The sequence below is a fragment of the Sphaeramia orbicularis genome, chromosome 19 (genome assembly GCF_902148855.1).
Source record: "Sphaeramia orbicularis chromosome 19, fSphaOr1.1, whole genome shotgun sequence".
In the NCBI taxonomy this organism is placed as follows: domain Eukaryota; kingdom Metazoa; phylum Chordata; class Actinopteri; order Kurtiformes; family Apogonidae; genus Sphaeramia; species Sphaeramia orbicularis.
In genome coordinates this window covers 6,563,078-6,588,619 of record NC_043975.1, presented here as the reverse complement: position 1 = coordinate 6,588,619, position 25,542 = coordinate 6,563,078, and the positions used below count along the sequence as shown (strand labels likewise).

General features: G+C 35.5%; 1 protein-coding gene across 3 annotated transcripts in view; it reads left to right on the top strand.

Moving 5' to 3' along the window:
- The window catches only part of dock1 (dedicator of cytokinesis 1), a 506,089-nt gene that overhangs the window by 173,403 nt on the left and 307,144 nt on the right, over nucleotides 1-25,542 (top strand). For all 3 annotated transcript variants that reach the window (XM_030163232.1, XM_030163231.1, XM_030163230.1), the window contains exons 19-22: nucleotides 10,589-10,686; nucleotides 17,115-17,204; nucleotides 19,652-19,752; nucleotides 21,329-21,457. In XM_030163232.1, coding sequence (XP_030019092.1) covers nucleotides 10,589-10,686; nucleotides 17,115-17,204; nucleotides 19,652-19,752; nucleotides 21,329-21,457 — 418 coding nt within the window. The remainder of the gene's footprint in view (nucleotides 1-10,588; nucleotides 10,687-17,114; nucleotides 17,205-19,651; nucleotides 19,753-21,328; nucleotides 21,458-25,542) is intronic.

Sequence of the window (25,542 nt, the reverse complement as noted above, 5' to 3'; positions counted from 1 at the left end):
ATGTACATACCCAAGTGTTTTTGTTTGTGTTGTTGCTTTCCTCCTTCCGGCCTGTGTAACACCCAACAACAAATGTCGATAAGACCTTAGTAATGAGGTCACAGCAGACCGACGGGAGGTTTTTGTTATCGTGCCGCTTGGTGTTTTGTCTAGTTGAGAGGTTCGATGCGTGTTGTTCCAGTCACGTCCCCTCTGAGAGTTGTTAAGTTCAGTCGGTGGTGTTTGTTGTCGTGTAAGTACAGTCATGTGTGCCCTCCCACTCCTGTCAGTGGGTGGTGGTGTCAACATCGGAGCCCAGTCAACCCACACCGATCATATCCAACAGAAGCGATGCTAAAAACTCCCATCATTGTGTGAATTGCTTGGCAGATATACTATAAAACTGCAAGAGGAATGAATCAGCAGTATCCTCTTTTTTTCCCCGTCTCCACACTTAACTTGGATTTATACCCTTTCGTGCCTTTCTGTGACAAACATATGTAACCGAGGTGTGAAGATTCAGTGGCGACGAGTGGCTCTGCTGTTGATATTTACCTGGCTCTTTTGTGGTTGTGATTTGCAAGGCACCAACTGGCGCTCTGGGATCGGGCTGCCTCCTCGCTGCACACGCACTTCGATTAAACAGGGAAGGTTTGTGTGCCTACATGTGTGTGTCCCCGGGGATATGTCATCCCACGCCAAAGCTCTGAGAAAAGGTTCCAGTTCTTTTAATAAAGCAACGCACAGCCAGTCTATCTCCAACTGTGCAAGAGCCGGGCCTGTTTTTATTAAAACCCAGAAGCTCTGTAAAACTCCCAACCTCTCCATCAGTCAATCATTCACACTCACCTGTTCACTCACTCATCGCATCTGTGCTTCATGTTGTCCTATTTAAGGCTTTTACAAAGATTTGGCTTTTAATATACTGGCCATTTGATCAATAAAGAGTCAAGATAATTAGTTCATCTTTATTGTATTAGGGTTAAACTTGTAGTAACCCTGAATATAATAACCCATAAATAATGACAACTACAAGTTTTTTTTTGTGAAAAATTATGTGGAAAAAAGATAAGTGATTTAAGTGAAAAAAAAAGAAAAACATTGCACTCTGAAAATATTTACATTTACAAACTATCCTTTCACAATGAAATGCAAAAAAATACATAAATAAAAACAAAAAAAAACAAAACAACGGGAAATGTGCAATTTTAACAATATTCTGCCTGTTACTAAATGTTTTGTGCGTTTGTAGATCCACTGTGATCTGTAAGTTGTGTTAATAATAAGCGAAGACATAATATTATAGAAACTGTTCTTATTGTAGTTTCAAACTCCAACATTTTAACAATATTCTGCCTGTTTCCACATGTTTGTGTAACATTGTGTGTAATGTACATGTATAAATAAAAAGCTAAGGCAAAATAGTGTTAAAATTGCACGCATTTTTGTAATGACGTGCCATTTTTTCAGGTGATTCACATCTTTTTTTGTAAAATGTAAATACTTTCATAATTTAATGGGGGTTTTTGTAGTAAAACAAACAGGAAAAACTAGAGTTGTCATTATTTATAGCTTATTATGTCATTATTTGACTGGTCTGGCCTGCTTGAGATCAAATTGGGCTAAATGTGGCACCTGAACCAAAATGAGTTTGACACCCCTGGTATAATAGATCTGATAAAATGCACAATTAATCAGAATACAATTTTTTTTTTTTTTTTTTTTACATGTATGAAGTGTTCCCCCGTTTTTTGCTTTGGTCAGTGGTTGAATTATTCAGACACTGAGGTGTTTTACCAATCCTAAAGTCTTCAGAGATGGTCATCATCAGCCACATAAGCCACAGACTCTTTTTTTTTTTGTTTTATTTTATCTATTTTTTAGGGTACAGCCATGTTTCTACCCCGGTCACATGACCTAATACTACCCTCATGATTACTACACACTCATATTTGCTTATTTTACAAATTATTATGATTTTACAAGTGTTTTTATCCCAGTTACACAATCATTATTACTATTATTGGTGGAATAGTCCATGCAAGAGCCCGACCGATATGGGATTTTTGGGGCCGATACCGATATTGGGGGCTAAAAAAGCCAATATCCAATATATCGGCCGATATCCGATATTGGCCGCTAACCAATATATTGGCCGATATATGAAATAAGAACACTGATCTACACAGGATATAATATTCTTATATTAGATAATTGTGGACAGGTGGTTTAACAGTTGCATAAATCTTTGTTTATCTCACAAAGATACTTTACACAACTTTAAACCTCTGTATAATAGTCTTATATTAAACTAGTATGTGACCGGTGGGGAACCACGGGTTGTAGATGTGGTAGTTTTTATGCTGGGGAGAGCAGACTTTTGAAAAAGATGTGAATCTGTATTTTATAAGTAGTGACATAAAAATTGTTTGGTAAATCATTCCTTAAAATGTAAGCGACACCTACCTTTAATGAGTCCAACTGCTCTAGTCCATGCAAACATACTACGGGTATTGTAGCTTTGGTGACTGTTTTTGGTCAATTAAAGTGTCACTTTACCTTGGAATCTTAGAAAATGCAAGGTATTTTTGCTTTAGTACATAATATATCCTATAAATATTATTTGATTAATAGTAAACCACTGAATATGTTACAGACAAGTCATGAGCCTCAGTCATAGTCATCTTATTTGAATTATTTCTCATAAAAGTAAATGCAACAGATTGCTTCTTTCGTACACTTGACGCTGTGTCCCCGACCCCTGAATCTGAGATGAAGCATGTTTTTTAGTTTATGCAAGTGGATTTCCCAGTGCTGAAAGTCTGTGTGAAGTGGCTTCTGGCTCCTCTCGGGGTATTTTCAATGAGCTGGACTAAACAGAGAATGAGCAGGGATGGATGGATGGATAAGCTGATCGGGGAAACAGACTCAATGACAACAGAGCAGATAATGTTTTACTTTAAAATAGTACTCAGAAAAAAAAAAAAAAAATAAATAAATAGAAAGTTAAAATAATAATAATAAAAAAGTTAATTCTAATTTACATTTTTCAGTGTGATGGACAATTTATCATTGAACTTGACAAAATATGATACTTAAACTGTACACCATACATGTGCAGTAACAACAATAATGAAAAAGCAGTGCTTGCAAAGGCATCAATGAGCCAAAAATCCAATAACCGGGAGTAATCAGATGTTTGTTTTTCTTTTTTCAAATATCGTTAGCTTCATAGCATAATTGCCTATTTCATATTTTTGGCAAATATTTTTGTTTTGGGCCAAATTGTGACTTAAACTGATTAATTTTCCATCATTGGCTATGACATAAAAAATATGACTTTAGCAATTATGCTGCGAGGCTAACGATATATGTGCTGATGTAACAAAAACTAAATAAATCAGATTAATGGGTATACATGCAGATAGACCGTGGAGTATTGGGGAGGTGCGTTAATCTGATTTCTCATAATCAAATAACCACTATCTGACAAAACATATCACATTATACTGTTTCTATAATCACTTGAAGAATCTGGTAATTTCAAAAATTGGATAATGATCTTTTAGTGCGAACGTAAATAGGTCTATTATTCATTAAAAACTAAACATTATTTAAATAAAATAAAGAAGCACTGGAGAAACATATTCACAATAAATATGTTCCAATGTTCAAACAGGTTAGACTTTCCAATTTTCTTTGTTTGCTCAAAGTCTTTATTGGCATATACGCAGAAAATGTACTAGCTAAATATGTTACAGACATAAATGAGTCAATACAAATAAGAACACTCCCCGTCCATGCTCCAACAAAGCCCCACCCCTATGAAAATATCACCGTACTATTTCGCAGGTTGGCTTTGATTCTGAGACTTGCCATTTTTCTTGAGCAAAAGGTCTCAAAAAATGATTGGTTTTAAAAGAATATATGAATAATCACTATAATTCGCCATCTTGTGCAGCTCTTCGTAAGTATTTTATTAAACTGTGAAATCTAATTGTATCAAAAGGCATCGCCATAAATGAATTTGTCATATACGTTAATGCAGAAACCCTTTACAGATAAAATCATTCACACTGCGCAGGAAGAAGAGTTCCAGAATATCAACTGTATCAGGAGCGCAACTTTATTGGACAAATTCTACGAAGTACTAGAATACAAGTGGATTGTTTTTCCTGTCATGGCCGTTCCGATTGAGAAGCAAACAAGCTACTTAAGACCGCTTAGTGGCTTTGTTGGCTTTGGTAAAAATGAACAAAACAGGCTCTTTTCAGGGAAGATGTACTGTAAACAAACATTCAAATGCTAATGGGAAGTGTTTTACATTTGGCTTTCGCAGCCGCAGTTTAACCTATTCTCTCAGAATTAATCATTCCTCTACTCTCCATCTGAGAGCTGTGTGCTGTCTCTTAAATTCAACTGCCGACAAGGACTTCAGATCTGGAGCAGATGTTATTTGTCTAAGGCACTCAAGTGGGTTTTATGCAAGTCTGAGAAAAGCCAGATTGCCCTCTGTGGACTACAGACGACACAACTTCTATGTGCACTGGGTCAAAACCAGTGTTGTGCAAGTTACTTCCAAACTGTAATCCATTACAGATTACGTGTTACTGTTGTTTAAAAGTAATTCCTTACTAATACTTGCTTAACTCTTTCGGTGCCAGACAGTTAAGGGGCTAATAAGCCTTAAAAGTGCCACAGAATTTGGCCGTTTTTCAGTATTTCGCGTCGTTTTTATAATCGAAGTCTGAATCGTCATCAGAACTCATTTTCTAGCAGATGGGACTGTTTTGACAGATCGCTGTGTTTACGATATTACTACAAAATGGCCATCTAATTTGCATATGATTTCATTCATAAATTCATTCATAAAATTTCCCAAGCAGAAAACGAAACGCGAGCTCTTCCTTGGTCAAAAACCGCTCGGTGACATCCGACCGATTGCTACTTAGAGTCAAAACGCACCGGACGCAGCCGATTCATTATTGATCGTAATTTGCAAGAAGATTTGAAAGAACGTCATCGAAATGTGAGAAAGAAATGGGGGTGGATGGTTTGTTTGTACACAAATATGGCGTGTTCTCCAAAGCCGATCTGATCGGCCCGTGGCACTTTAAAGGTTGTATTCGTAAAGCCGATTTAATCGGCCCATGGCATTGAAAGAGTTAAGAGAGAATGTCCACTGATGACTGTCTTTACCAATACTGTAAAACATCTCCATTTACTAGAACAGATGACCAGCACAATACCATGACAGAAAGAACTGGGGAAGAACTTTGGGAAAAATGGAACATTTACATAACCTGTGAGACAAATTGGTAAACCATTAAGTGTAAAAATTGTGTTGTTGCTCCAAACAATGCGATCTTTGTAACCCCTTGACCTCACAATCTGTTCTGTTTTTTTTTGTTTTTGTATCTATTAAACAAAACTTTCATAAATATAGTTTTTTTTTTTTTTTTTAAAGTAATTCCTTGCCTTGCAGTATTACTTTCTCAGAATTGTAATGCATTACACGACTCCTGTATTACTTTTGAGTTACATAGAGACTCTCGTCATAAATGCCGCATGAGCAGTAGTGCCCCCCCCCCACAATACAAGAAATAGGAGAGCATTGGGATGCAGACATTTGTGCCCCGAAGTACATGTTGACGGATTGCTCAGTAAGGCTACATTAAAACAGGAGGTCTCAATGTACAGTTCTGATTTTTTTTTGGGTGAAATCCCATTGTTATGGAAAAATAATACTCTACTAATTCGTCTTCAATAAAGAAGGTTCAGTTCAAGCGATCAGTGTCAAAGAAATCACTTTATTTGGAGCTCCATAGAAAGAGATATCACTCAGACAGGAGACTGTGACGGTCTGAACCCAAAAATACAAATCACAATGTAGACTTCTGTCTCCCATGAGAAAATTATGATGTGTCGAAAGTGTTTTGGTTAGTGTCAGGAACTTAGAGATAAGACCCCTGTGAGAAATCTTCTCTATACTACTCAGGTGTTGGCCTGGTTAGGTTAGAAGCCTATGTGATATATGAAATACATGAATATATATGGATATAAGTAATTTAGCCATTACACCATTTTTTTTGTGTGCTCGTTCATATTACACATTAAATGCCACTTCTATCAGTTTTGAGTATGAACTGAATGTGACCCTGAAGTGACCTGCATGTGCAAAAGAGGTGACCACGCAGGCACACACTGTGTTTACAGAAGTAAGAATGTTTTTCCCGCCGCTCCTCCTCCTGGGATGCAGAATTGTGACGTTTGTCGCATTTCAGTGATGTAAAGGTCAGATAAATGCAACCTGGCCATTCAGACTGAAGTCGCATTGCAAAATATCAGATATGTACTGGATTTAGGACCACATATGAAAGTGGCCTGGGTCGGATTTGTGCTGTTCAAACTGTCTTTAACAGATCAAATACAGGTCACATATGGGCAAAAAAAAATCAGATTTGGGCCACATTTACCTACAGTCGGAATGTAGCCTTAGTAACGCTACAGTCTACGAATCGAATGTTTGAATCCCAACAGGAACACTTGCATTTTATTCAACATTTTACATGTTCAAACAGGGGGCGCGACGCCTGAGGATGCCGGTACATAAATCCACAATTGATAAAGAATTCTAACTAGTCATAGAAACGTTAGCTAACCTTGTCATTCCAGATCACATGGATCATGCTATCTAGCTTCTGTAAATCCGTGTTGGGGTTAGTAATGAGCATACGTCCATGTGGACAGTGGACTGTCTCCTGCCGTCTTCACCCACTGGCTGAACACCAACAGGAAATAGAACTTTACAGACGCATTTTTGTTTCCTTAAGGTCTCACGGTCTTGCTGTTTTTATTTTTTTTTTCATTTGAACAATTAAATTATGGGCGAAAAAAGTGCTATTGAACATGTACTGAGTAAAACATTACTGAAAATTGATTAGTACTGTTTTTTTAATCATTCTTATTTTTATTACATTTTTTATATGTTCATGTCATCCTCAACACTGGCTATTATTAGAGACACAGATTTTTAAAGACATAATTTAGATTATTCTGTGCTGTTATGATGTTCACTTCCACATTCATTACGTTTGGTGCCTCATTTTTTGACATTTTGGAGAAGTGGTATGGATGATATTGGTCATTAATTACTATTTTCTTTTTCCTACTCCCAAGTATTGTCCTCCAACACTGACTGTCGAGCTATAAATCCACCTTAAGTCATCTACTATTGAAATAACCTTTGACTGGCAAAAATATTCAGGATTTTCTAAAAAATCAGAGGAGAATCTGAAGTCTTACTCGTCTTCAGATCATGTGAACTACGATACGATAAGATCAGCGTTTTGCAAGTTACTCCCAAACCGCAATAAATTACAGATTACTTGTTACTGTTATTTAAAAGTAATTCCTTGCCTTCTCTGTGCATACGTTTGTCTGTATCGTCATGAAGACTGTGTGTTTTTTAAGAGGGGAGTCCCTTAAGGGCAGACATTTAGCCATCTGACTGCACCCCGATAAAGTGTCAGGTTTGCAGACGATAAGCATCCATCATTTTGTCACCATGCTTCACTGGCTCCTCCATAGTCAGTGAAGCATTTGAGTGAACCGAGGCAGAGACCAAGGCTGCCAAGAAGGCCAGGGTTCATGAAGGGACAGTGAGAGCCAGGTGAACCGGCTGACCAACGCTTGCCTTAACTCGGCTCTAATTCTGTGCAGACATGCCTGACTAATCACACATCCGACCTTTGCCCCCAAGGAATGTTTGTGTTTCTGTCTGTCTCTCTTTCTTAGTCCAGCTGAGATGTGAAATTACCTGATGTTATCGTGTGGCTCATCTAAAAACTGAACATGTTTGTCATAGAATGTATCGCCATTGCTGTACCTGGAGTCTGTGTCTAAAATTACTTTACATTTTACATCAATGCATTTTTTGGAAAAGCAAGTTATACAAAACTTCCCTTTTGGGTACAATTCAATATCCACACATCAAATTTGAAAGAAGATGTTAATCCAGGATTTTTAGTCGAATATAGAACAAATAAAATAAAATAAATAAAGAAAAGTGGGCTGGAGGAGAGGGCTTATTCCGCTACTTCATCCAGAAAATAAAACACATTAAAGTGTGTATGTTTACATTAACCTAAACAGAAATGTATATCATATAAAACATCAGTGCATTTTTACACCTCTGTACTGGTGAATGCATTGTATTTTTGAGTTGTTTTTGTCATTCTCTGCAACATCTTGATGGGATTAGACCAGGGGTGTCAAACATGTGGCCCAGGGGCCAGATGCGGCCCGCTAAAGGTTCCAATCCGGCCTGCAGGATGAATTTGCAAAGTGCAAAAATTCCACAGTCAAGGCTGTCAAACTCATTTTAGTTCAGGTTCCACAGACAGACCAATATGGTGTCAAGTAAAATAATAGCAGAATAACCTACAAGAAAAAATGACTCCAGATTTTCTTCTGGGTTTGATGTGAAGAAAACAATATGACATTATGCCTATAAATAATGACAAGTTCAAATTTTTGTCTTTGTTTTAGTGCAAAAAATAACGTTAAATTATGAAAATATTTACATTTACAAACTATCCTGTAACAATAAAATGTGAATAACCCAAACAAATATGAAAAACCTGAAATGTCTAAAGAAAATTAAGCACAAATTTAACTATTTTCTGCCTGTTCCTAAGTGTTTATTGTCTTTGTAGATCGGATCCATAATGCATATGGAGAAATTATAAGTGGAGGCATGATATTGTTAAAATTGCACTTATTTTTCTTAAGAAATTTCAGTTTTTTCAGGTTATTCACATCTTTTTTGTTTGGATAGTTTATAAAAGTAAATATTTTCATAATTTCGTGTTTTTTTGTTTTTTTTTTGACAAAAATTTGGAGTTGTCATTATTTATAGGTTATTCTGTTATTATTTTACTGATCTGGCCCACTGGAGATCAAATTGGGGTGAATGTGGCCCCTGAAAGAAATTAAGTTTGACACCCCTGGATTAGACACAAAAATTCACCTTAACAAACCACGCTAAAATCTAAGTTGCCATTAGAATTTTTTAATTATATAATAGAAATACCCCCAGGGAAAGTTTATGTGAAAAGGATATCAAATTGATAGAAATTCTTTTTTAGTGGCAAGGAAAATGATAACCAAGTCATGGCTCAAAGTTCTATCCCCTACACTTGGCAATGGCAGGAGGGTTTGAAAAACATATACTTAACGGAGACAATTACAGCTCAACTTCATTTGAAATTTGCTTAGTTTAGTGATATTTGGGTCCTGGTAATCAGCCATTTCAGTTGGACAAAATAATATTTTATGTCTGTGAATAATTGTTAGGCTGCTGTATTAAATTGTAAGTCTCAGTGTCTGTTTTTTTTTTTTTTTTTTGGGATGTGTAGATTGAAATTTAAGGATTTCCACTGACTTCTACTGTACTGGCTGCCGGGTTGCCATTTGTTTGTGCAGCACCTGTGTTCTGATGAGCTTGAAAGTTGTGAAATATGATGCACATTTATTTAAATATAATATGTTAAAAAAATTTTACCTTAACTTGAAGATGAACTTGTTAGAAGATCGTGGTCAAAGGTCAATGTCCTTATGATCTGACTGTAGTTTTTGGCTGCATCGCAAAGAATCTCTAAGGTAATGATCGCAATATTTCACACATGCTGTTAAAAACAGGTACATGTAGGTTACTTTTTTCTGGCAGTTTCCTTGATCATGGTGCTGATGAAGTTCTGGAGTTTGTCCATGAACACCTTCAGTGGCAGCTCACTGCTCCTAATGTGTGCTAGCTAGTAATGCTAATGCTAGGTACTGTATACATATGAGGATGACGCAAAAAACAGATTGATTAATTTTTTTATTTTTTTTTTAAATTATCTTTTTATTGGAAAGGCAAATGTCCATCACATACATTAATTACAGCCTTAATCCTTCAAGAAAATAAAGTAGGATGGATATAGACAGTTTCGATGGTTATATCCATATTGCCTTTCTAAAATTTCCTTTTACGGACCATTAATTTCAGCTGAAACAATAATACAACAAAACAGAACAGGGAAGCGCACCACCTCATACAATCACAACCTCATATAAAAGTGGATAGGTTCACACAAAGCTCAAATACAATCAAATGAAATCAGATCTGAGTGGTTTTACATACTCAGTCCATTTGGACCAGATATTATAATTTTTTTTCTTTTTCAGCTCTGAGGGAAAAGGATATCTTCTCCATAACATAAATTTCATAGACATTTCCAATGCATTCATCAATACTTCTGCTACTTTTATCCATTTCCTTGTAACAGATTTCTTACTGGCTGCCAACAGTATAGCCTGTAATTTTTTGTCTTTAATGTTCCGTGACTCAAACAGCAGATTGCCCACATACATGGTTTCACATTCAAACAGAATGTTTACATTAAATACATTTTGTATGTGTTTGTGGATCTCTTCCATGTAAGGTCTTATGGATTGATCGAATTTTAACCTCAACTGTCATCTCTCGCTGTCTCTTCAATTTGCACAAACTTTGGTGTAAATAAAACCGTGTGATAATGTTTTACCTCTGTATTTTTTATCTCAGTGGATCTACTCGGCCTGCTGAAGTGGCGCTCCAACACCAGTCTGCTGCAACAGAACCTGCGGCAACTGATGAAAGTAGAAGGTGGCGAAGTTGTCAAGGTGAGTAAAAGCTGAATGTGGTGCCACTCCAGTTGAAATGATCTGAAATGACCTTCGAATTACAACTACAGTACTTTCCATGGAAGGTGCTATAGCTATAAGGACATATTCAGTAAGGCAAGGCAAGGCAGCTTTATTTCTATAGCACATTTCATGTACAAGACAATTCAAAGTGCTTTACATAAAACATTAAAAGCATTACAGCAGAAGGCATGAGAAAAACAAACAAACAAAAATCAGATAAATAGATAAAACAAACAATAAAAGAGACAAGCAGATAAAACGGATAAAAACTTTTAGCTTAAAAGGAATAGTGCAGATCTGAACTGATGAATCTAAACTCTGTGTAAATGCAGCTGAGAACAGGTGGGTCTTTAACCTGGATTTAAATAAACTGAGTGTTTCAGCTGATCTGAGGTTTTCTGGAAGTTTGTTCCAGACATGTGGAGCATAGAAGCTGAACGCAGCTTCTCCATGTCTGGTTCTGACTCTAGGAACTGACAACAGACCGGATCCAGATGACTTGAGGGGTCTGGTGGGTTCATACTGGGTCAGGAGGTCACTGATGTATTTTGGTCCTAAACCATTCAGAGCTTTATAGACCAGCAACAGAACTTTAAAGTCTATCCTCTGTAGAGAGATAGATCAATAACTTTGGCTGGTTGATTAACTGACAATAATAATAAGCTTTATAACCTATTTCTACCAGCAGACCTGGACTCAGATTGTGGCTAATGGTTAATATTAGGCCTCTCAATTGGTATTTATGACACTGAAGGAAGTAAATGACTCCATATAGAGATAACTTCAGATAGAGCTGATAAATGTTGTTAGCACCCCCCTCCAGACAGTGGCAGACACGTGCCCCTTCAATCCAAACATAATTTCAGCGCATGTTTCTATTCAAAGTGAAGAAGAAAATCTAGTTTAAAGGCGTGGTCCTGAGGTGGTTTAGTAAATAAAGTAAAGTTAATTTAGTTTTAGTTTGGGTAGATAAGGACAGATTTGTCGAAAAAGCTACTAAAACATACTGCATTTTACTTTATACTAATGTTTAAGTTAATTTATTTTAAGGATAAGATGACCAAAAAACAACAACAAATGGCCAACATTGATTCACCAGTAAAACCCATGGAGTTGGATCAATGACAGTGGATGGTGATACTTGGTTAATGTACATTTATTGATATCTTTGCTGAAAACGTCACTTTTTCTTCAATTTTCCCTGTTTCTGAGATAATAACCCTCAACTTTAATCTGAGCTTTTGTGAACATCTACATGATCAGTGGATTAAATATAAGAAAATACAGAATTTTCACTGAAAATGCAAAAAATATAGAGAATAATATAATAATAAATGGTGATAAATCACATAAAAATGGTTAAACAGAGAGAAAAATTCATTTAGGAACTGCCACAAAAGTAACACTGGGCCTTTTATGGTTTTTTTTTTTTTTTTTTAAACTAAAAGGTTCATTTCCTACAATGTTAATATTTATTATTTATAGAGGGTTTTTTTTTTTTTTAATTTATTTTTATTGATTTATTTTTTTAATTGTATCTGTATTTCTCTCTTTGTTTTTTAATGTGGACCATGAGTCTGTAATAAAGCTCATCTATCTATCTATCTATCTATCTATCTATCTATCTATCTATCTATCTATCTATCTATCTATCTATCTATCTATCTATCTATCTATCTATCTATCTATCTATCTATCTATCTATCTATCTATCTATCTATCTATCTATCTATCTATCTATCTATCTATCTATCTATCTATCTATCTATCTATCTATCTATCTATCTATCTATCTATCTATCTATCTATCTATTTATTTATTTAAGGGGTTTGATATCGGCTGATTACTCAACAATCTGCTTTGCGATGCTCTGTTCCTCCACTATCGGCCCACCTGTCCTTGAAATGATCTTAAATCAGTCGTGCCCTTGCAAACGCCTAGATTCTGATCAGAAAAGCAAAGAAAGATCTCAACAGCTGGTGACATAAACAATGCAGTCACAAACAATGCTTTGTGTTTGTGAAAGCTACAGCTCCTTGGCAGCAATTTCACAAATGATTTCACTGGCTGTCAGTGGGAGTCGGTTGGTGGGATGTTGTTTCTGTGTCTGCAGCCAGAAAGAATCACATAGAGCCACACACAGCGTTCAGAGGAGGGGGAGATGACCTGCTGTCAGAAGTAGAGGCGAGCCCTTTAAGCGCTCAGCGTGGGGCAGATGAATAAATCACTCTCTGGATGAAGTTTTGCATGGGCTGGTTGGGGGCCTGGCAGATTGCTCCGCATCTTCCACAGTCCCTCACCCAAACAGTTTTTATCAGACCAGATAGATGTGTCACCCACAGCTGGACCTGTTCATTAAACCACAGGAGTGTGATTATTATTACCTCCACTTCAGCACCGAATCTCTATGAAAGGCTCTGAGACTAGTTAGGTAACACTTGGAGCTCCATTTTTTTAATGGGGTCTTAATTTTTTTATCTACAATATAATAAATGTATTCTAGGAGAGTCTGTTATTTCCTTTTTGTTGCTCCCCACTGTGTTTTTTAAATTGTTACAGCATGTTTGCAGATCCTTATCCCTCAAAGATATAAACATTTGCCGGAACATGTGACATATTTTTCTTCAGTTTTCTCTGTTTTGACATAGTAACCTTTAATTTTACTCTGAGCTTTTGTAAACATCTCTGTGGTCAGTGAATTCAATATGGGAATACACTAGATTATTATCATTGAAAAATGGAGATAATATTAGAGGAAACAGTGATGTAGAGAAAAAAATCTATGTTTATTAACTATTACACCAATAATTCTCTCAATACATGTAAATAATTGGTGTAAAATGCAGTTTATCATCTTTTCATGGTCATCAGATATTATATATACATACTTTTGGACGTTCAGAGGCTTCCTAGTTACCGTGGAACACTGTCAAAACCCATGGAGTTGGATCAAGGACCGATGGACACACTTGTTTTTATGTGCAGTTTATGATACATTTAGCTGAAAAAGAAACTTTTAGCAGTTTTCTATGTTTTGATATAATAACCTGATGAATTTACTCTGAGCTTCTAAGAACATCTACATGATCAGAAAATTAAATATAGGACAATACTGGGTTTTCATGGAAAAATGCAAAATGCAGAGGAGAATGTTATCATAAATGTTGATAAATTACTAAGGAAAGGTGAAATGTAGAGTAAAAATCAAAACAAATATAGTTCCGGGTCTTGAACGGTCACAAAATCTTACATTTATTTATCCTTAAAATTGATAATTAATATTCTTAAAACTGACACTCAAAGGTCTTAAACCCCCCCCCCCCCCACACAATAAAATATTTAGTATATTTTTGTGCATGTTTTTATGTATTTTAGCATATTTTATGTATATTTTTGCATACTTTTTATGTATTTTAGTGTATTTTAGCATGCCTTTTGTATATTTTAGTGCATGTTTTTTGGTGTTTTCAAGACTGTAATAACTATGACCTGTTAGTCTGTTATTTATACAAATTTAAGGTCTGAAATTTGACCAAAGATACCATGAAAAACTTATTTAAAAGCCATAAATCCAGCTTCATCAAACCTGCACACTTAAAACTGACAATCAAAGGCCTTAAAAATGCCACATGCAATGAAATATTTAGTGTATTTTTTTTGTCAATTTTAAGATTTTTTTGTGTGTTGGTGTATTTTAGCGTATTTTTATGTATTTTAACATATTTTATGTATATTTTAACATACTTTTTGTGTATTTTAGTGTATTTTAGCATATCTTTTGTATATTTTACTGTATTTTTTTGTGTTTTTAAGACTGTTTCAAGACATTAAGCCTGGCCTGTTAGACTATTATTTATGCAAATGTAAGGTCTGGAGTTTGACCAAAGATGCCTTGAAAAACATCTTAAAAAGCCACAACTCTGGCTTCATCAAACCTGCAGATAAAAATAACAAGTCACCTCTTTGTGACCTTTGCTTTTAACACCACACATTAGACGTTAATGTTTGTTTCTCATCAATTATGACGAATCTCATTCATCCTGAGTTGATTTTCAGACCCCTTTACATCTGTTTTCACATCACCTCTGAATTTGCTGAGTAAATGGAGTCTGTTTCTCCTGTGGGGGAGGGAGCGTTTGGTTAGTGTTTCTGGAGGCGCTGCTGACATTGTTGACAGGAAAATTACATCGTATATTGGCTCATGTTAACAGCTGTATGGAGTATTTAATGGTAATACAGAACACTAACACTAGCAGAGTGGAAGCTCAGTATCCACTTAGTGACATGTTTCAAGTTCTGCAAGACAGATTCACACTCTACGGCTCAATGAGACTGACGAAAATGACTTGGTGTAATATTTTAGTCACGTTTTTGGAGTTACTTTCTGCATTTTAATCTCGTTGCATATAATACAAGGCTCCAGGAGTTTTCTTGGAGCTTGTGTAGCATAATTTTTTTCCCACAGTCCTGCTGCTCGTCCACTGATATAGCAGGTGGAGAAGGAAATAATGCATGGGTCTATATGTGAAGCCTTCTTATGCATCATCACAACTTAAAAAAAACATACTGGGAATTTATAACGAGGAGCCATCGGTTGTTTTTCATCAAGAGAAATGCTGCGTTACCTGTCAGACCCACCCCTCGTCCTGAAAAAGCTGAACTTGACTGTGGTGGAGTTAGCCACGCCTCCACCTCAGACGCTTAATCCTAACCTGACATCCTCAGTAGAAATGGCCTCATCTGATCCCCAGCCACAGCCTGCCGCATCAAAAAAAAATACAAAGTGTAATCATCATACAGAATGGCTTGTCTGATTTTTGTATCTCAGATATGAATAAACGTTATGGACTGCATTTATATAAATAAAAACTGGACCAAAGCAGGGCTGAGGATAGCACTTTTACTATCGGAAACATTAATAAAAAACACAATATCCCAAAGAAATTAGAAACAGAAACAGTTAAAAGTCACAAATGATATCTCATAAAAGCTATTACATTTTAAAATATTTATAAAGTTTAATACAATTAATGAGACTTTTCATTTCATTCCAATTTTTTTGTAATAAAATTTAAGATACACAACACAAATATGCATATTGGAAGGTTTGCAAAACAGCCGTGTACAGACAGAGACATAAGGATTGGATCCAGGATTCCCACACAAGTATGGAAAAGTGTGGAAGTTGGTTTTATAAATTTCCAGGTCTGGAAAAGTATGGAAAATGGAAACAAATGTATGGAAAAATATTCATATTTCCAAGACTGTTACCACTGTTCTATTCACATAAAATTAGGAATATCTAGAAAAAAAGAAATATATTTATCTGTTTTTTTAAGACACTTGCTTGTGTGAGAGCACATACAGTAGGCCACGCATCCCAGAAAACATTTGAAACATTTGAAAATCAGGTCATTTCCTATATTTGATTTACTGATCATGTAGACGAGTAAAAGATAATTGTGTCAAAACTGAGGAAAAAGTGCCTTTTCAGCATAATATATCATCAACTGAACATAAAAACAAGTCTCCATTCACTGTCATTGATCCAACTCCATGGGTTTTACTGATGAATCAATGTTGTAGAAGATGACGGTGTTTCCATGGTAACTACGGAGCCTCTGAAGGTCCAAATGGGTCATATCTGATGACCATGAAAAGATGACAAACTGTATTTTTCTTGAATTATTTACATGCATTGAGAGAATTAGTGGTTTAATAATTAATAAACATTTTACATCTGTACATCAGCTTCTATTTTAAGTCTTTGAGGGTCAATAAGTTTGGAAAATTACCTCTCACATTATTGAACGTGGTCAATATACAGTTGTGGAAAAAATGATTAGACCACCGTTGCTTTCTTCAATTTCTTCTTCATTTTAATGTCTGGTACAACTAAAAGTCCATTTGTTTGGACAAATATAATGATAACAACAAAAATAACTCATAGTAGTTTAATTTCAGAGCTGATATCTATCCATTTTCCATGTTTTCTTGATAATAACCAAAATCACTTCAGTTCTTACATCAATATCTGTGTCATTTTACTGACAAAAACAGTGCTTTTAGGCATTCCATGTTCTCTTTTCTGTATATAAATGTCATATTTCATGTATGCTGTGTGTCAAGAAATAAGAAAAATATATGTAATTTTCATGCAGAAACAGAAACATTAGTCTGGAGCCTTGAAAAAAATATTCAAGTTAAAGATGTTTAAATGTCACCAGTTGGATATCATGTGTCTTTCCAGTAATCTCAAAAATCTGCAATTATTTAAAATGACATTTAGCGAAGATGACCTGACTCTCTGACTGTTTATTTATCTTTTTTTCTTCTCGTACCTGTGTGTTATCATGCACTATTGTCGCTCTGTAATAACACCTGCTTCCTGTTGTCGTTTTAGTTCCTGCAAGACACTCTGGATGCTCTGTTCAACATCATGATGGAGAACTCCGACAGTGACACTTTTGATACTTTGGTGTTTGACGCCTTGGTAAGAGTTTCCGCAAACGCTGTTATCGATTAGAGCGACCACTTCAACACCCAGATACAGATGTAATGTGTTGTCAGATCTGTGATGGCTGCTCTGTGTGTCGATCCTGTTCATATCTCAGCCGATCCTCACTATCATTTCTAAACATTCATATCCGCTAGAGTTTCCAGGTTGACTATTTGCGTCTTAGCAAGGAAGATGGTTTTATTTTTTTTTTCTACTTTATAGGTTTCAAAATGTCTGACAGACCCATTTTTAGATAAACTGAAGTCATTTCTCCGCTCTGCCAGTGCAAACATGTTCTGTGACAGGATGTGAGTTGTTTATAACTAGGTAGAGTATACACCTTCAGTTTCTCACAAGAATGTAGAGTGAGCGCCAGGGGGACGATTAAGGAGGAAAAGTTCTCAACTGGGACACCTACACATGTTTACGGAGCACCAGAGCACAGCTTTACGCATACTTTACCACAATATCACTTCATGGGTGCCTCATTTTATACACCACCAAGTAAAAATATTGATTATTAACCTGAATAATAAAAATGAACATCCTTTTTCTACATATAAGATATATGCAAAAGTCTAAAGACACCTTCTGCAGGCTTAAAGTAAACATACATATTTATTTATCATTCTGTTTTCTTCAAATACAGCAAGAAAGTACAGGAAATATATGCACAGATGTAAAAGGCACGCAGTAAACCAAACTAAATGTGTTGTCAAGGGTAACATCACTATTTAGTGTGACCTCTGACCCCATGACAAGAAACAGCATAAACAATTGGACTCATCTGACATGTGTTGAATGAAACCTTTTATAAAACAGTAGAAAATTAAGGCAATAAATCTCATATTGTCTGAACAAAAGGGTTAAGAAATGAAGGTCACACTAAATGCGATCACTTTGGTTTATAGAAGTTGTTGAATAAAACCTGATTTTATTCATTTTTGTGCAATTAGTTGATTATTTATTCCAAAGTGTTGACTATCTTTTTCATTTTGTTGATTATTTTTTTGGTCATTTTTACTTATTTTGGGATTAATTTGTACATTTTTGTTCGTTTTGTTTTGGTTTTTTCTTTGGTTATTGGGTTAATTTTATAGATTTGTTTTTTGTTTTTCATTTTTGCTTCATATTGTTTTATTTATTTATTTATTTTTACAATTTGTAGTTCATTTTGATAATTTTTGTTGAAGTTGTTACTGGTATAAAACCTGTGAAAATTAATGCCATGAATTTCATATTGTCTGAAAAAAGGGTTAAAGACATGCAAAGGCAGGTCACACTAAATATGACCACTTCAGTTTATACAAACTGTTGAATAGCCCAATTTTATTCATTTTTGTTCAATTTGTTGATTATTTATTCCATAGTGTTTTTTGATCATTTTTACTTATTTTGTGATTAATGTGTACATTTTTGTTTAGTTTGGTCATTTAGTTTAGTTTTTTAGGTAATTGGGTTCATTTTATTGATTTTTTAAAAATACATTTTTGCTTCATGTTGGTTTATGTTTATTTGTATTTTTTTAATTTTATTTGTATTTTTTTTTTTTTTATTTTTTTTTTTTTACAATTTGTACTTCATTTTACTAATTTTTGTTAAATTTGTTACTGGCATAAAACCTGTGAAAATCTCATATTGTCAGAACAAAAGGGTTAAAGACACGCAAAAGGTGACCACTTTGGTTCATAGAACCTGTTTTTATGCTGAAGTTTTTCCTGCTGTACATACTTCACTATATCCAGATCGGATCTAAATGCAGAGACTGACAAATGTGTATGTGTAGTAATTAGAACTTTACTAAACCAACAAACCTAATGTTGAACTAGTAGACTCGAACAGAAACTCTATCCTAATTATTACACTCAGTATATTTTAGCTGATAAACTGCTCCCTGCTGTTCATAAATAAGAACTAGATTCATCATTTAAATAGAAAATTGCAAACGTGTTGCATCTTGCACAAGCGCTACTACGTTGATCTGCATTAATTTGCAGCACTAGGCTTGTATTTCCATTAATGTTGTTTATCTAATGTTTAATGTCCCATTTTCTTGCAAAATAGAGCACAACAGAACACAAAAAATAAATTGGCCTGCTAGAATTTTGGTTACGTAACTTTATTTTTTATTTTTTTAATGCATTAGAGCAGCCTTTGCAGTCAATGAGATGACAGAGTATGGAGGAGAATCCTATTTTGGAGCCATCACCGGGCACATCTCAAAAGCACAGGTTTCTTTTACACAAAAATGAGGTAGAAATTGTGTTGTCGGGTGTCCTAGATTAGAGAATTGGTAGGAAATGGTTTTCAGCTCAAATGCAGTCTTGTTTAATTTCCCAATCTGTTTCAGCACATTGAATAAGACAGGCAGCTTTTCCTTGCTCTTCCATTATGAGCCATGTGGTTTACATTTTAATGAATGGATCTGTGTTCTCCAACAGGTGTTCATAATTGGCCTGATTGCAGATAGAAAGTTCCAGCACTTTAACCCAGTCCTGGAGACCTACATTCGGAAGCATTTCAGCGCCACACTGGCATATACGTGAGTTAAATCCTCTTCCAACAACACATAACATACTTATAAAACACTTTTTTTCTAATTCCAGGTGGCTCAGGTTGGTTCTTCATGCTTTTTTTTTCAAGCTTTATTCTATCATCTTCTAGTCATATAGCGCTACTTAGCAATAGCAATAAGTTAGCAATAATTAAAAAAATGTGTTCAAAATATAAACATAAAATATATACATGTAATAACTTCATCAGATAAACTACAGCTGCAGCCATACATTATTTCTCCAAACTCTTGAATTTTTTTAAGCTTTTAATAATTTAACCAAGTCTGACAGAGCTAATACTAGCAAAAAGCTGTTAGCTTGCTAGTTGCCGTTAGCTTGTTAGCTAATATAGCTGTTTGGTTGGTTGGTTTTTGGGAATAAAAACATAAATGTGTTTGATTAAAAAATGAATGTTACATACAATAACCACTAAAGGAAGTGTAACACATTCACATTCATTTTGTTTAAGTCCCAAACACAGTAAATTATATAGAAATACAATTCCCCCCCCTATTTTCATTTGACAATAGTTAGCAATAGCAATTAGATAGTAATAATGTTAAAAATAATAACATAAAACCTATACAAGTAATGACTTAAGAAGCAAATAATTTAGGGCAGTAGCCATAACATATTTCTTAAAAGTCTTGAAGTTTTTAGGCTTTTAATAATTTAACTAAGTCTGACTGAACTAGTTTACAAAATGCAGTTAGCTTGCTAGCTGCCGTTAGCTGCTAGTAGCTTGTTAGCTAATATAGCTGATTGATTATTTGGAGCAAGAACATAAATTTGATTGATTAAAAATGTAATCTTACATTTATTAATTCCTAAAATAAGGATAACACATTTATAGTCATTGTTCTTAAATGACTTGGACACAGTAAATTATACAGAAATATGTTTTGTTTTTTTTGTTTTTTTTACTTTTTTCATTCTTGCACACATGTAGCATTAGGACAAATCTGGTTTTCATTATGGATCAGGTAATGACAGGGGAGAAGAGAAGGGAGGAAAACAAACAAAGAAAAAGCAGTTAATCAAGTGGGAATAAATAATCTGCACAGTCAATAAGAAATGACCATAAGTAGGCCTTTAAAACTGTTAAACAGCCGTAAAACATTTACAGGTATAATTTACAGGCACTTAAAAGCAAAGACTGAGATAAATTTATGAGGATTTAGTGTTTTTCTCACAGATTCCAGTCATGCAGCAGTCTGCAGCAGCAAAGAATGAATAGGATTAAGGGCTTTTACTCTGATGTAAAGAGAAGACTGTGTATTGTACTTAGCTGCAGATACTGGCTACAGTCGCTGCTTTAATACAGGGATGAGTGTCCTGAAATAAGGGGAACTGGTGGAAATCATGGTGAGTTTGTAAGAATGGATTATTTGACCTGAAAATAAGATAAGAAAATGGTGTAAATAGTGGAAATATAAGACGTGATATTCTCAGACAGCCAGTCTGTAGATTCTGTTTCCGTGTTTCTGTTTTATACAGTGCTATTGGCAGCAGATGTAAAGTTTGTATGATGATCATATGGTTATGATTTATTTATGTTTGCAGAAAGCTGACCAAGGTTCTGAAGAATTACGTGGACAATGCTGAGAAACTGACAGAACAGCTGCTGAAGGCCATGAAGGCTCTGGAGTACATCTTCAAGTTCATCGTTCGCTCCAGGGTCCTCTTTAACCAGTATGTCCACCCTTGCACTCTAGCTGCGAATAAAACCAATTACATTTTCAATACAGCGGCAAATACATGGAGGTGTTACAATAATAGATAATCTGCAAATGCTTCACTGAAGTATCACAGTTTTCTTCTTGAGATCAGGCCTTTAAAAATAAGTCTAATTAGCTAATCTAAGAAAGTATGTGACATTAATAGGACTATGTAATATGCGCAACATCTTGTTAATTTGCTTTTTAAGTCTTCTGTTTGAATCCCAGGTCTGATGCGTGGCTCTGAGGCAGATTAGTTTGGCAACTGGCTGTTGGCCAACAGACCAACACTTATCACCAGCAGTTCACTGAGCTGTCTTGTTTAATGCTTCACTGGATTAGAAATGGGGCGCTGTCACCAACCTCTCGAAAGTCTTTATCAAGGCTGGCGTGTCAGTCCTTCAGCGGCTTTGCTAAATTTGTTGTGTAGCACCTTTCATTAGCACTGCCCCTGTAGCATCGCTTGCATACGGACTTGCTTGCCTTTCCTTGTACATTTATCTCAAATGCGAAGTATTTCCAAACTGTCTTTTTTATCAACCAAAGCCTGTTGCAAATGCTCCATACTTGGTATCTTTAATGATGTAACAACATAACAGAACAGGCCATATGAGGCTGGAAAAAAGTCAAAGTCAAAAGCATTTATTGTCATCTGCCCATTTACGAACCACAAACCAGTTTACCTTTACTGCCCACTCTGAATGCCATGGATAAAAAATACACAAATATAAAAATAGAGAATATATCTGCAGGCCTGCCTGTCACAAGTTAGCAATGCATGACATTTGTGGAGGGCACTAAAGAAAAACAAATAAAACCACCACCAAAAAACAGGTATTAGGAGCAGAAGATGTAACCCCCCCCCAAAAAAAAAAACACCTATCTAATGAATTCATGCTAATATTACCTTATGTACAGAAGCTAAGTAATGCAAACAGACTTAGTATTGTGGTTAAATTAGAGTAAACTTAATGAAACTTTTGATAGTGTATCTTCCTTACTCACTATAGTAGAGGTATAAAATATTTTGTTTTCAATTATTATTAGCTCTGAAAGATTGACATAGCAGATGAGTGAGCTAAAATCTTATTAGTGGAGCAATAATTCATAAAACACTACACTTAGTAAAGGGTCCAATTAAAGCAAATGAGATCATAACATCATCGGTTTTTGCATAGTCTGAGAGAGAAGTTAAGACATCGTGAACGGAAGTGTATCAGATCCAGGGTTTTTTGACGTGAGTGGCTAAGGTATTACATATTAAGAAACTGTAGCACTGACTTCAGTTTTAAGCCGTGGTTGTTGCCCCTTGGTGTGAACTTATAGTTCGAGAGAAGAAAGAGCAAGAAAGACACCAGTGTATTGATGGTGCAGAAAGTAAAAGGCTTCAGATATCAACAATTGATATGAATGGAGAAATCCAGATTTTGGCAGCAGTAACAAGTCCTGTGTATTAACAGCTGCAAGGAAAAAATATAAATGTAGAGGGGAGATATAGTAAATGTTTCAAAAATGTGAGGTGAGACTTCCACATCTGTACTCTGATGTTAATGTTGATCCAGTTATGATTTAACCTATAAAGACCCCGAGCTACTTCTGTGGCAGTTCCCAAATACATTTTTCTTTCTGTTTAACCTTTCTGAAGTGATTTATCACTATTTGTTATAATATCCTATGTATTTTGCATTTTAAAGTGAAAAACCATGTATTTCCTATATTTAATTCACAGATCATGTTGATGTTCAGAAAAGCTCAGATTAAAGTTGAGGGATATTGTATCAAAAGCAGAGAAAACTGAAGAAAAAGTAACTTTTTAATTAAAATCTATCATTAACTGAACATAAACTAAGCATCTCCATTCACTGCCATTAATCATATTCCATGAGTTTTACTGGTGAATCAATGTTGTGGAAGATGACGGTATTTCCATGTTCACTTCGGAGCCTCTGAATGGCCAAATGGGTCATATCTGATGACCATGAAATGATGACAAACTGCATTTTACACCAAATTTTTACATGGATTGATAGAATTAGTGGATCAACTTTATATTAAACATTTAAGATCAGTAGATGATTTTGGTCACCAGTGGATGTTTGGGTCTTTATGGGTTAATAACAACAACAAATGCAGAGTCTTCATGCTCTTTGCACTTTTTCTGACATGGATAGAAATTAATTTCCTTGGCTCATACACAACCCACTGATTACCTTTTGAAAGATGCTAAAATTGTTAAAAAATCTGTTACACACCACTTTTGTCTGTAAATAGTATAGTACTAATTGGCTGTTTTCCAGTTCGCTTCCATTATGTACGTGTTGCTTAATTAGTACTGTGTTTCTAGTGGTATTTTATCATAAAAATAATAAGTGTTGGCAGCACTAATTGTATTCTCCGTAGTATGCCCCTCCTGTAGGATACACTGAAAACAGGTAAAAGTGAACGGTTATCGGGGAGGTAATTTCTACGTCCGTATTTATAATTGAGCGTGGGTGTTTTAAATAGATGATAATGTTGTGGAGCCACAGGCTGATGTATGATCCTGGTCTAATTGAGTGTGCAAACTTTGATTGGTTTTTGTCCAGAGTGTAGAGGACACACTGTCCTCTACCATAACATACCAGTGAACAGTGGCGTCAGTCTCTGTTCAGAGGCCGAACCAAGTGTTTCGCCTCACAATTACTCACATCAGCCGTAAGTTGGACCTTTTGTCTGGAGTTTGCTGGATCACTCTTTCTTTTATTGCCACTGTCAGCTCTATACATTTTTTCGGCCTCAGAGTCTGAAATACCTCTAAAATGAAAAGTTGTCAGAGCTTTTCAGACGGCTGTGACTAGAAGGTGCCAGGGCTACATCAGCAGGGTTTTCATTGTGGACCACTGGAACATTTCTGTGAAACGGTTAAGGAAGCACTGTAGTCTCACAATACACGGCGGCCGTCCCCACCTCCCTGCAACTATAGCAGCTGTCCTGAGCTCACTCTGCTCCCTGGTGCTGCAGGTGAGAAGGAGCTTTAAGTAATTGTTGTTGTGGGAGCTCTGAGACGGATGCCTCTAATCCCGTGATTTCTGTAAACCCCCAACAGTCACTATCCCAGACCATGTAATACCTGAAGCCATGACAGAGAGAGAGAGGGAAAGAGTGGTGACACAAAGCCCACCTCTGTGGGAGAAAGGAAGTGAAATGTGATGCAGTGGGAGAATGGACATCTAGTTATGCTTTAAAAATGGGTCAGTAAACTTGATGGGGAAAATAAAACACTCAATTCTCAGTTGTCTGGTGATTGGATGTGATAATGGTGACTGTTTTTAATGATTTGTAAGAAGTTATTACTAAGACTATTCTTCATGCAGAAGAACGTATTCTGGCTCGCTTTTAATTTTGAGCCCGATTCTCACAGGTCTAGTATTATCTGGTAATTTGTAGTAATTGTAGAGGTCATCTGTGATTTTAATCCCATGTCAATTTGTCATATCTGTAATTTGTAAAGTAGTAATTCCACTGCAAATTACCTTCCCCATTTCAATGAACACAAAGCTTCTGTGATAATATTAGTCCTCTGCAAATCAATATTTCGATGACTTGGTGGATTATTCAGCATAGTGCCTGGTAGAGGACAACGAAGGTGATGTTAAATAAAAGTCTAAGAGTGTTTTGGGAAATTTAGGGGCGCATGTCATGATATCGTTTGGATATTCATAGAGGAAATTTGATTATACAGTACAGTAGGAGACATTGTTTTATCTTTCAACAGTTATCTATAAACAGTAGCCTATTAATTGTGAGTCTTGACATCAGATCTGGGGAATAATGTCTGGAAATTTGAGTAAAAATAAACTGCTTAATTTGTGCAAATGTGCCATATAAAAAAACCCAAAAAAACAAATACATGTGGTTAATGTATAAATCACCTTTTATTTGTGGGAAGTATTCTGACTTTCTGCTTCATTACTCGGAAGTACTTGGCTTGCTTTCTTATTTTCCATTGATGTGGTTAGTAAGATGTGTTAGTATGTCCAGCAAGACTGTGGGTCCTGGTGATCTCTGGTCATTTGTAAT